At 39.1% G+C, this 13,758-nt stretch overlaps 1 protein-coding gene across 5 annotated transcripts in view; it reads right to left on the reverse strand.

Moving 5' to 3' along the window:
* Positions 1-302: 302 nt before the first annotated feature.
* Sfmbt1 (Scm like with four mbt domains 1) overlaps positions 303-13,758 on the reverse strand; it is a 100,451-nt gene continuing 86,995 nt past the window's right edge. For all 5 annotated transcript variants that reach the window (XM_041662529.1, XM_041662532.1, XM_041662528.1 and 2 more), the window contains 6 exons: positions 12,769-12,878; positions 11,091-11,266; positions 8,383-8,561; positions 7,955-8,200; positions 6,681-6,809; positions 303-5,407 (listed from right to left, as the gene is read on the reverse strand). In XM_041662529.1, coding sequence (XP_041518463.1) covers positions 5,267-5,407; positions 6,681-6,809; positions 7,955-8,200; positions 8,383-8,561; positions 11,091-11,266; positions 12,769-12,878 — 981 coding nt within the window. In that variant the 3' untranslated portion in view covers positions 303-5,266. The remainder of the gene's footprint in view (positions 5,408-6,680; positions 6,810-7,954; positions 8,201-8,382; positions 8,562-11,090; positions 11,267-12,768; positions 12,879-13,758) is intronic.

Below are 13,758 nucleotides of genomic sequence, written 5' to 3' on the forward strand. Positions count from 1 at the left end.
AAGGCCTGCAGAGAACAAAAGACAAGAGGATTCTGCTTACTCCATCTCTTCTTAGAAACTTAAAAAAAAAAAAATCTAAATCCAGAAGGGATAGCAAAAAACAGGGGGCTTCTAGACCTTTATTTGTAGGAAGGGTCTCTCTCACTCATTAGAAAGAGTTTGGGAGAATGTACTTAGCAATGAAGCTGAGGCCCACTGGAAAGAGTCTCGGAGAATGCAATTTAGCCAGAAGCTTTTCTCACTATGAAATTAGCACAAATGAAGTTAAAGACAAACTAATACCTGTTTAATTTTCTCACAGCCACTTAAAACGGTCATATCACAAACTTACTAATTTGCCAAAAGAAAGAAAAGCACACATATATTCATTCAAAATAGTTTTGCTTTGTTTTTAATCCTTTAAAATTATAACCATCAAACTTGATGGGAAATAGGTATTCTAGTGCATATTTCTCCTTAAGTGTACTTGGTCTTCAATGCATAAATTTTAAATTAAGAGTAAAAACAGCAAGCAGGTAGGATACAAAGCCAAAAGCATCTCATTTTGTTTCAAACAAGCAACTTGATTTTTTTTTTAAAGCGAAATACATTAAATAAGGTGCATTACTTCCAAGGAGAGAGTACTGGAAAGGCCTAAGGACAGAGCTGGAACCAGCCTGGAGTCCCAATCCTGGCAGGCCTCTGATTGTCATTAGAGAAAATTCAACTAAAAAAAGAGGAGGGAGGTGAGGGAAAAGCAAATGAGCACTCTCCAGAGAAACATTCAAACTATTTTCTCCAGAGACCTCAAACGGACTAGAGACTGCCTAAGCTTTGTAGACTTCTGTCTCTACCAATCAATCTGCTTTGCGATCTGCTGTGCGATCTGATCAACATTCTGTGACCGCCCCTATTCTGCCAAGCTAGACACAGGCAGATAAGCCATACAGGAACCCTTAGGCCTGAGTCTCCACACATCCTGAGTACAGTCCCTCTCACACATTAGCAACGGTGACACGGCTTCACGGTCAGCAAAGTCAGCAAGCTCACCCCCTCCTCCCCGGAGCACTCTACGGCTGTAGTGACAACTGTCTGGTGACTCTGCTGCCTGTCTCCCTTTCACAATGCTTCACTGTGGTAGGCCAGAATGCCACGCCAGACTAGTTAGAAAAAGCACAAACAGAGTCTTAGACCTCCCCGACAAACTTCATTCCTGTTTCTTCAGGTTCCTGTGAAATTTTGACTTCTTAAACCCAGCAGCAAGAAAAAAATCACCATGCACTGCGTTTAATAACCATTACCTTATGTCTCAAACTTAATGCTGCTCACAGAGCAAAGCTACCGGTGTGGCTGAAGACAAGCACTGAGGAAAACAATTCCCAAGTGAATGAATGGACCTGGAACCAGATCCATTTGGTCTTAGATTTCTTACAACAAAACTTTAGGTCAATGGGTAGCTTATGCGGATAAATTCAAACTCTCCAAGTACATATATTCTCATACAAAGCAATCATCAAAATTCATAAGTAAAACATTCAAAGTGAATAAAGCCAATTCTGGGAAAGTGACCATTACTTCTTGGTTGTACAGGAGGCTCTGCCCTTACAGTTTCTAATCAAAACCATGGCCACAAGACAGCAACATACAAAGGTCCTAAGACGGGAGACATCCAAATTTACAGAGGGAGTATCTTGTTAGCTCAAGTTTTCTACTTAGCTTCTGTTAGTGATTTGCCTTCCTCACTTCAAAAGGACAACATACGTCCTACTGATAAAACAGATTACTTAGGGACCTGTATGAATCTGCACACACATGGAATATCCCCAGTATGTAAGACAAGTTTGAACTCACTGTGTTTTCACAGTCCAAAGACTGCCAGCACTTCTAATAATCAATGAAACCAGAAAAGAATCTCTTCAATCTAAGTTTTTGCTGAGAGGTACCAAGTAACAATAAGTATCAGTGACAGGTTTTACAATGATTTTACATTGCTGTTACCTTTCATTTAGGTTCCCTGATGTTCTGTGTCTCTTAGAAACAGTGCTGGCTTGAGAGGGGTGGGTGTTGTAAGCCCTACATGCCTTAAGCTGTATTCAGGGCATCATGCTAGTAACTGAATCGGCTCTAGAGGGCAAGTAAAATGTACTCAAGTGTTTGAGAAGCTTTGGTCCGATGCTCTTTCCCTTGTAGTGAAAAACATTTTACTTCTAGGAAAAGAGACACACGAAGGCCAAACTCGGTGGTTTTCTAAGCCTGCCTCTATCATAATTCATAAATATGTACCAAGATCATCCTTTCCAGAGGTTGACTAATATCTTTCCTGGATCCATATTATAAACACAGGGAACCAAGTACATTGCTATAGAAAGGCTAAAGATAGAATTCAAAGGCTCCATTAATGCATCCCTATACTTTAAAAGGATGAAGGTGGCTCACAAAGGAAAATAGCAGTCACAAGAAACCCAGGAAATATAGTCAAAACATTGGGGCCAATCTGCACGAACAAGTCAACGGTTGGCTAAAAAGACCAGCATAGCTGTAAAGTCTAGTTTAAGTTCGCTAACTTCTCAGGTCTAGGAGAAGAGGCCTTCCATGTGTTTCTAAGTTTGTCAACCCAAGTTAAACATAGATCACAAAAAACTTGACAGTAGGCAAGCTGTGGGAACAAGTGCAGGGAAACTCCAGACAACACACCTCTAATAAATTTATGAGGTTGGCTTTCTCAGAAACAGACTTCACATACAAATGTCCAAAATACAAACCCCTTCCCCAACAATGCAAGGTATTACCACCTTAAGAATCTCAGAATGATCATAACTGAACATCACTCCTACCCAACCTAACCCTAGCATCTTTGTTAGATAAATGGGAAACAAAACAAAAGCAGAACGAAACAGGGTCCCATATAGTCCAGGCTAGCCCAGAACTCACTGTGTAGCTGAGGATGATCTTAAACTTCTGATCCTCATTTCCACTTCCCAAGTGCTGGGACTAGAGGTATGCACCACCATACCCAATCTGGGATTAGGATTTTATACTTTAAAAAAGTTTTTTTGCGGAATTCTCATACAATCCTCTTATGTGTGACACCTGGGAGGAGGGATGGGGCAGACAAGAGCATGCCGTATCCCAGTAAGTGTGCTCTCCTCACTCGCCTAATTTATGACTGGCCTTTCTACAGGATAAAGCAGAAACTAATGATGGTACAGTCAGACAAGACCATTGTGCCCCACCCCTCCCCCACTCGGGACTACTTAGGGCCAGTCATCTCTGATAGAACGACATAATGGCACAGTGATTGCTGTCACCCCTCCTTTTACTACAGGTATATGTTTAGGTTCTCAGGAGACCCCCCTCTTGTATTGACTTAACTGCTGAGGTCTCGGGAAATTCTATGAAGACAGCCACCCCAAATCAGCCTGCCAATACCAGCTATTTATTACTACTATCAAGTACGTTTCTCTCCAGCGGCATGAGAACTCCAGTTATTTTTTAAAAGCTGGATTTCTAAGTGAGCTCAGACAGTGAGCTGTTACTTAGATGAAGCTTCTTCCAGATATGCCTGATGGTGACGATGTGAATAGTCACTGTTTTAAGACTTGGCTGTCAGGTCAAGAGTTATCCAATGAAGAACAGGATCCAGTCTACAGACTTTCCCAGTGTTCATAAAAACAAGTGGGGGTTGAGGTGAGAAAAGAAAAAAAAATTCACAATTTAAATTTGTAATATTACCTTATATTTGCAATTTGTATAGTTGTTCAGAATTTACTCGGTTTGCAATTTTAAAACATTTTCAATTCTTGAGGAAAAAAATGCTTAGGGTATAAATCTGTAGAGATCAAGGTAACCAAAAAATAAATAAATAAATAAATAAATAAATAAATAATCAACAAGGAAAACATTTAAAGGAGGCAACGTGTGCAGTATGTCTTTCCTTACTCATGGCTACAACATAGCAAGTGCTATTTTCTATAATAGCTAACAATGTCATTAAAAGTGAAAATTCACCTGGAATTTCATGTCAACTTGAGTTTAATTGAAAAAAAAAAATTCAAACACTGAGCTACTGAATGGGATTTCTCAGAATGTAAATTACATTCAATTTAAACTGGTGTGACTGGAGACAGGTATAAGCATGGCTTCAGAGGTCCAGACTCCTCCACTACCTTTCCCATCCAAGTACCAACCAGCTCTGATTGGCTTTCCAGATGAAGCAAGATCTGGGACATTTGGGGTGGCGTTGTCACAGACTCCTCAATACTCATAACCAAGGACGCTACTAAGCCCCCAAAGCCAGAGTTTCTCTCCTGTGCTTCTTCCTGGACACACCTAGAAGACCGGGAAAATGGGCTTTACAGTGGAGCCAAAGGACACCACTGATTGTCACTGAGAGCAGAGACTCCAGAGATGAAACAGAGGTAGTCAAAAAACTCTAGAGAAAAATAAACATAAATAAAAGCCACTTAAGTATCTTTCAAAACTGAAACACCAGACATTAGTCTTTGTGAGGCCGCTTAACAATGGTGGCCAAAACTGGGTAAAGATGAAGGACGCAACAGTAGAATTCTGAGGAGAAACTGGTTAAGGGACTAGAGTAAGTGCCACGTGATGTCGTTAAGAAAGCAGACAGGGCCTTCTCTAACTTCTGTCATAGTTTCAGCATTCAGCTTAAAAATGGCATCATACAAAAAATGTCACTCATGGCTGTAAGCGCAGTCATCAACAGAGGTAGTAAAAAAGAAACTCCTATGAATAGATTTTAAAATGGATCAACGTGTAACTATACATTCAAAACCCTAGAGCCATATAATTATCCCCAAAATGAACTGCTTTAATTTAAAAAAAAAAAAAGCTTAAAAACACAATGACAATGAAGCACTGATGTGCCTTAGGCACAGTCCCAAGTCAGTGCTGACTTAAAGCTGTGTCCTCTCTCTTCAAGAACCAAGTTCAGTCTACAGTGGGAAGGGACAGAATGGAGAGAACCAAACAGGTGCTGTCCAGATCACTCTGTTTTTCCATTCATGGGAATCCACAGTTTTAAGGTTGTTTTCTCACAACTTTTGGAAACTGCAATCTTCTGAGCAGAAGTCGTATTTCCACTGCAGGAGAGCCATTTTTGTGCTGCTTGCGCTTCCTCAGTGCATGTCCTCCTTCCCTGAAAGTGCAAAGAAAGCTAGCTAACATTTGCAGGGCCCACAGCCCCAGGACGACTGCAGCCACCTGGAGAGCAGGGCAAACGGTTTACTGAACTGTGCTTTAAAGACCCGGCTCCCCCTGCTTGTCCTCAGTTAGCAAACTGCTCATAAAAAGCAAACTTGATCCTCTCTATGTGATGGCAAAGCTTGATGGCAGGGCCCAACTTCAAGTCCATGCACTCTTGAACGGTGGGAAGGGTAAGGAGCAAAAGGGCCTGCCCATCGATTTCCTGTTGAGGACAAAGAACAGAGTCCATGATATGCGCACAAATGAAGCTTCTTCATGGCAGTTCCTACTTGCACTGCCATAACTACAGTTCTCTGTTTCCCTGCATTAGTTTCCCCTTTAAAAAGTGCCAGACTCCATCACCCTGAGAAGCTTTCGGAGTTAGTAATAAATTTTACCAGCCTTGAGACATTAATCTACAGATTCTGCTCAACAGAAATTCGATATCTATGAAGCCCTGTAACTAACAATTAATTGTGAAAAGAAAAAATACTTTTAAAGGACTCTTTCTTTTTCTTTTCTTCTGTTTTTTTTTTTTTTTTTTTTTTTTTTGAGACAGGGTTTCTCTGTGTAACCGTCCTGATTGTCTTGGAACTCTTTTGTAGACCAGGCTGGCCTCGAACTCAAGAGATCCAACTATCTCTGCCTCCTGAGTGCTGGGATTAAAGCCGTGAGACACCACGCCCGACTAAAGAACTCTTTCTAAATCTAAAACTATTTGAAAATACTAATGTTCTCCTACTTTGTAAAATTCATTATAAAAAACTTCAAAGATGACCAGGCCTTTGTTTTATTTTTGGGACATGGTCTGACTATGTAGCCTAGACTGGCTTCAAATTCACTATGTAACCCAGGCTGGCTTCCAACTTGTGAGCCTCCTACCACAACTACCCAAGCACTGGGGCAAGAGCCATAGATGCTGTTCTGAATATAGCTACATCTTCTGCCTTCCATAGCTATTCGTGTTTCACCATACCTGCATAAAAACTGGTCACCACTCTAGAGTCTGGTATATTAGAGATGCTAACTTTTTTAAGTTTAAAAGCATCAGGGCTGGAGAGATGGTTCACTGACTGTTCTTCCAAAGGTTCTGAGTTCTTCCAAAGGTTCTGAGTTCAATTCCCAGCACCCACATGGTAGCTCACAACTGTCTATAATTCTAGGTCCAGGGAACCCGACACCCATGGCAAATCATCAATGCACATAAAATTAAAACAAACAAACATTGTTTTTAAAAAGATGAGGTCAATTAATAGATGCCTGATTTTAAATATTTAAATCATTTAAATATTTATAGGATAGAATTCAATTTTGAGGGAAAACGAAGCAATAATCTGCTGCAATTATGGTACAAGTCCTATGAGTAGCAAAAGGGAACCATAACAATCTTTTGTACCAAAATATTATTTCCTAAATCTTGTAATTTTTGCCTATTATACACATAGCTCTTTACCAAACAGACATACATTATTACAGATTATGCTATTCATGATTACCTGGTCCAGGAATATTCTTGCCAGTGGCGCACAGTCAGTGGATCTGATGAACCGCACAACATCTGCCACACTCCACTTCAGTGGGTTACTGTCCAGGTGAAGCCTTTCATCAACTTCAATCCTTATTTCCTTCAACAACAAGATGATGCCAATTGGTTAAAGCACTAACATTTTAAAAACCTCTCCCCAAAGAGATCCCATAATCCTTTAAGACAGGAGTTAAAGTAGACTTAAGACTAACCTCTCCCGTGCCCCTATTCTCACTCTCTCGGACTGCTTTCTTCCAGCAAAGGAGATAAGAGGCTCACAAGCATTAGCTACCTGGGAAACTTATAATAATGAATTTTATCAAATTTATTTATATTTCCAATGTGTTTCTGGACTGTTTTGGTTGTTCTCTGATAGGATGCTATGGCAAATGTCATTTCAGATGAGAACAACAAGAAGAAATCTTTTATTGTCCCTGTTAACGGGACATTTTAAAAGTACAGTTCTGTTTATTTTAGAGGGGGTTTCATGAGGCACCCAGGATAGCTTTGAACTGATTCCCTGCCTCCATCTCCCAAGTACTGGGGTTAAAGAATATGTATGTCAACACACCTGGTTTTATACTATGCTGGGGATTGAGCTTAGGGCTTTATGCACGGTAGGCAAGCATACGCTACCAGTTCTAAAGTAAGTTAGCTGTAGCTGGAACTATTATATAAGTCATACAATGTGCATTTATGTACAGAGTAAATGTGCTAAACAAGACAGGTGAATAAGAATTAAATGGGTAAATAATTTGTTTCTAGAAAACCATACATATTCTAAAAAATTATTTAAATGACACTTTTCTCTAAACCAAAAGGCAGGTTGCAAATAAACTAGCAATGAAACTTTTTTTTACTTAAAACCAGCAGCTCCTTGTGAAGGTCCCTCTATAAATAATATCCAGATAATCCTTGAAACACATGAAAACCAGAGCATCAAGGATCACTTTATTATTTTTTTAAGTTTTGTTATTATTTGTGTTTGTGTGTGTATGTATGCACACAGTATACAGAGGGGCCAGAAGAAGACATCAGAACTAGAATTCCAGGCAATCTTGAGGGAATAGGTGCCAGAAATCCACCTGGAGTCCCCCAGAAGAGCAGGATGTGCTCTTAACTGCTAAACCATCTCTCCGACCCTAGAAATTCTTCCTAAGTTCATAAGGAAAGAAGTGAGCTAGCACCATAAATGACAGAATATAAAGGAAAATGAAAGATTTTTTTTTTCCTCCAACAAGGTACCTTTGGTGAAGGAGGCTTATTTTCATCATCTGAGAATAAAAGAGCGTTGGGTTCCTTTTTACTCGTCTGTGTGTCTGGGGGCAATGGAGCGGACATCTCACTCTGGGTGGGAGAAGATGAGCTTGATTTTTTTTCTGACGTTTCGGATTCTTCCTGTAACTCGTCCTGTTGTTCAGATGTGCTGCCCTCACTTAAGGACTCATCATCTCCATCATCTGCATCATCCTCATCTTCTCCCCCACTTCCCTAAAAGAAAAGGAAAAAAATCTCACTGAAACTCAGGACAAACCAGTAGTCACTGAACCACAAAAACATTACTGAGCAGAGATTGAAATTATAAAGATGTACCGGTACTATGTAAAAATAGCAGACTGTAAAATAGCGGTCACTTGCCCCTATAAAGGACGGATGTGTCACAGATCTCATACCTGGGGTGAGCCCACTGGGGTATTGTCAACAGATGCAGAAGCCCGTTTCTTCTTATGAACAAAAATATTTTTCCGCCTTTTTCTCTTCTTACTGGCTTTTTTCAGGGCACAAGCTAAATTACTATGACCACCAGGCGGCCTCCCAATTCTTTTATTTTTCTTCTTTCCATAATAGTGTGCTAAATATAAATGACCAAAAAGAAGGAAAAAAGTGCCTTCATTATTGTTGTGTACCTCAAAACCACAGGATTCCATTAGCACAGCACATTTGTAGTTTAAATTCCACACATTGGAATAAGCAGAGAAATACATAATCTGATTTATACTATCATGCAAAAATGTAAACAATCCTCACTTTATCAAGGTAGACAACATCTCCATCAATCAGAGAGTTCTCAGGCCCCAATCACTCATTTGCAAGGCAACCACTTTTCTGATTCCCTCACTGCAGATGAACTTGCCTCTGCAGCACCTGCAGAGGGCACTGGTTTATAAATGCTTCTTTCATATAGTATGATTCTTTTAGTCTCATCTGTGCTTCCTATTTAAGTAGCCAATTCTTTATGTTGGTGGGTAGGATTCTATAGTATCGATTTACCCATTCATCGATTTCACTGTTGATATGCACTTGGGCCATATCCTGGTTTTGACCATAATTAATTACGTTGTAATGAACAGCTCAGGTTCTTTGCAAGAGCAGTAAGTGCTCTTAGTCACAAAACTATTTCTTTAGCTCCTCAAACAAGGCTCAAACAGGGTGTTGCCAAAAGTTAGCCTTCCATATAACCAGTCTAAGAGTTATCTCCAAAAATAACAAGAGCCTTTGTCTTAAAGGAGGTAGATGGCATTGCTGAGCATCATCAGGCCTCTGTCCTGGGGCCTCGACACAGGAGTGCACACAAAGTGCACATGAACACGAAAAGCTGCCCTTGCAACCTGACTGCACTGTTGTACTCACCAAAAAACCACTACACCCCACTGCCTGCACATTCTTCCCGGGTTCTGGTAAGGAAGGAAGCACTATTCTACTACTAACTGTAGCTTCCACATTTGTGTATCTGAGTTGTTCCTCTTATTACAACATACTTCAGTTCTATCCATGTTACTACAAATCTCAAACTTACATTGCCCAAGTAACAAACTGTACTGAGCTGTTGCCATGTGCTTACTATGTATTTGTGTATCTTCTTCCACAATGTTTGTGCCACCCTCTTATCGTTTAAAGGTTTCTTTTTACTTTATTTAAAAAACTAAAGAATGTGACACTTGTAGATTGAATCCAGGACTGCATAAGTGCCCCACTAGTTGTAACTTGCTTTTTATTTTGGAATTTTTTTAAAAAATTGCAGAGATATATTCACATATAAAATTCACCTGACGGTCTACTATTTACTGGCTTCAGTGAAGTAACTGCTGTGTGAAATCATCACTAATTCTAGACATATTTCTATTTTTTTTAAAAAAATTAATTGAACTGAAACTCATGTAACATACAATTAACTATTTTAAGTACACAATTCAGTGGTAGTTAATATATTCAAAATGGTATGCAGCTATCAGCTCTGTGTCATCTCATAACTTCCTTTTATATTACTGAGTTGTAGAAATTCATAAGATGTTCTAGAGAGAATTCTTGGCTGGACACACACATTAAGGATATTTCCCTAATATTATGGATTGGTTTTCTCTTTTTAAAATGGAATTATTAAAAAAACAAAGTTCGGTTTTTGTTTTTCTGTTTGGATATTCACTGTTACTGGTGCCATGGTAGATAATGTCAGTTCTTTCTTCACTGTCTGTCACCCTTGTTAAAGTCATCTGATTACGCAAGTTTCACTTTATCTCTAGATCCTCTATTTCAACCCACTATTTATTCTTTAATAAATTTCTCAATGATTACAATTGTCTTTTATGGTTAAAAAAGAAAAAGTCCTTCAACTTTAATTTGTTCTTTGTTTAGAATTAAAAGTTCTGAGTATTCTAAATACTTCTTGTTTTTAATTAAAATTTAGAATATAGAGACAAAAACATGCAACAGCTTATATGGTGGTATATGCCTATAAGCCCAGTAATTGGAAGGCTGAGTAAGGCGGACAGAAAGTTCAAGGCAACCCAAAGCTACACAGTGAGTTCTAGGGCAGCCAGGGCAGTCAGGGCTATACAGAAAGACTGTCTCAAAACAAGAGCTGGGCGTGATACTGCGCAACTGGGCTACATAATAAGACCTTGTTTAAAAAAAAAAAAAGTCAAACTAAACCAACAAAGACCACAACTTCCAACCCCCCCCCCCACACACACACACAAAGAAAAAAGGGGGGCTTGGCATGTAGCTTAGAGATAGGGTGTTTGCTTAGCATGCATGAAGTCTTGGGTTCAATACCTAATACCACACATGGAGGGAGGGAAAAAAGAAGGGAAAGAGGAAACAAGTGGGGGCGGGGATAATTCTGATTATGAAGTAAAGTAATATAATTTTTTTCTAATATAATTTTCTGCAAAAATGAATTCCTCCTTGGTTCTATTTTTAAAGATTTTTTAAAAAGATAAAATATAATAAAACAACAAAATAGAATGAGATCACATGACCCCAGTATATTATCATCTGATCCTTTATAGAAGAAGATTGTGCTTCTCCGATAGCATGACTATCTCTATAAGATGTAAGATGACAAATGTTAAGGCTAACACATCTGAAAACCATTACTCACTGTATTTAGTCTTTGTAAGAACGGAGCAGTTTTCAGAACATGTATCCAGAACCATCCGTGGACCAAAAAGGTTAGGACAACATTCCAATTTGATACATGTTTGTCGGCAGAACTCAGGCACTCGATCTGCTGTCTTCACTATCTCAACAGTAGCTCGATAACTCTTCCCTTTATATCTAAAATCAGAAAACATCAGATGCCAAACTTATCGCACCAATGTTCACCCTAAGAAAAATTTAACACAAGTATGCTGAAAATAGCTTTACTTGACTTCAGAGCTTGAGAATTCTCTTAATGATTATTTTTATTCTATGTGTGCTTATGTTTGGCCTGCATGTATGTCTCTGTGAAGGTTTTGGATGCCCTGGAACGGGAGTCACAGATAGCTGTGAGCTGCTATATGGTTTCTGGGAAATGAACCTGGGTCCTCTGCCAGAGCTTTTATTTGCTGAGCCATCCTTCCAGTCCCCGTACTTTCAGAACACTTAAAACAAAACAAAAAAAAAGTTCTGTACTTAAATCTGGTGTGAAGGCCCAAAAATGTGCGCCCATTTCACCTTGTCCAAAGGTCAGAGAGTTGGAACTTATCTCTATTGATTCAAGGTTATTATCTGTTTCTACCTCAAACAAAGGTCCAATCTAGATTTAGGTGTAGAGTTCTGCTATCTCAAGATTATTGTTAACAGGTATGGCTAATATCCAGACCTTATATTTCAGGAATAGAGAAGTAGATCTGTTTCTACTCCAAACAAAAGTCTAAGAATCCAAATAAGTTCCTACTCCTTTAAGGAGATAACTATGGATTCCACCCAGTGAGTGGTTTGCCAACAGAATGTTTTAGTCTGGGGTGTGAGCAATACTTGTCTTGTTCTAGAAATAAAATGTAGCCCACAACCTTCAATCAGTATGTTCATTTCCTTGTATCATGTTGATACAGTCTTTTTATCTTATCTTTGGGGTCAGGGGTATTTTAAGCAACTGGAAATTAAACGCAGGTGATTCCAGTATTCAGTGTTTTCCTTTTTATTATTCTGTTTGCATCTTCATCCTCTTTACTGTTTTTCTGATCCCCATGCCCTACCCTGGCAAGAGGTATTTTTGTCAAGGATAGTCCCTGACAATCTGGTACACTACAACTTGAAAATTAAGTTATTTAAACAAGAAAGACAAAGGCTTTGCTTTCTGATCTTAGGTGAAAGTTTACATGTGTATGCAGTCACTTATTTATTCATTTACCTGAGCGATCAACCCAAGGGCCTGAAGTGCGCTAGGAAAGCACTCTATCAATGAGCTCTGTTTCCCAGCCTTGAATTTAAGTACTACTTTTACTAATTACTCTAAAAGCATCTTTTTTATTAAATCTTCCTTTATCCTGAGCAGTGATCCTCAAAGTGTGGCTCAAGGACAATATGATATGCCAACTGCTACCCTGCCGCAAAAAAAGTTCAGGTCAGAAAGCAGTAGTGAATGTTCATAAACTTTCACAAAAGTTTTAAAACAATTTTTTCTATCTTCACTCTAATAAAAGTGTTATGTTTATGTTTTGTAAAATTTATATTTCTTAGAATTCATTTTTATCATATAACATAAAAGAAATCAAAAAGAAAAAATCAGCCTGGTTCTTTACCACAAACAGCTGCAGCAGCTACAAGAATAGAGGGTGAGGTACTCTACTCACTTGGCTTTTAGGACTTCCCCACATCCATGCCACACAGAATCTTTGTCCAGCTGGAGCTCACGAAGGACACGACTGGGTTTGTAGGCTGCATTGATAAGTAAAGTGAGGACCTGAGATGGGTTTTAAGGCAGAAACATAGATTCAGGAGGGAGGAGGAAAAATCAGATCATTAGAATATTAATACACTTGCCAACCTTACGCATTTTGAAAGCATTTTGGAAATTATTTCCAGTTAAGAATGTTAACAAAATAATAAAAGCAAAAGCATGTCAGCTACAAATTAAGAGTAATCAGATTCTTCACAACATTCAGGAAAAAACAAGTACCACAAATTTAAAAGTACCCTAGCATGTACTTCCAAATGCTTTTCCCATCATGGTGCATAGACAATTGTATTTACTTGGGACTGGGGAGAAAAGAGTTTACTTGACTTAAAAGCTACAGTCTTTCAACGGGAGAAGCCATGCCTGGTAGGAAGCTAGTAGCAAAAACTGAAGCAGAAACCATTGAGGAACACTGCTTACTAGTTTCCTTCTCAAGGATTGCACAGCCTGCTTTCTTATACAATCCAGGACCGCCTGCCCAGAGGTAGCACTATCCACAATGCACTAGGCTCTCCTACATTCATTAACCAATAAAATGCAACAGAGACTTGCTGACAATCTCATGGAGGCATTTTCTCAGCAGAAATTCTTCTTTCCTGATTACTCTAGCTTATATCAAGTTGACAAAAACTGTACAGGCATCACTCTTCTGATGGCCAGGAGTCTGGTTCACAAACTCTAGGTTCCTCAGACTCAGAAGACTGACAGGTTCAAGTCCTCAAACTTGTTACAAACAGTGCAACACATTGTGGCTGAAGGTACTGAAAGCCTGAGAAACTCACAGCTTAATCATGGACTCGAGTTAATACCATACAACCTCTTATTGGTTGTAAACCAATCTCACAGTGAACCCATGCATTCATACACATTTTTTTCTTTACACAAT

Source organism: Microtus oregoni, unplaced genomic scaffold (genome assembly GCF_018167655.1).
Source record: "Microtus oregoni isolate MIOR12 unplaced genomic scaffold, Mior012 000013F_ref0000133, whole genome shotgun sequence".
NCBI classification, from domain to species: Eukaryota; Metazoa; Chordata; class Mammalia; order Rodentia; family Cricetidae; genus Microtus; species Microtus oregoni.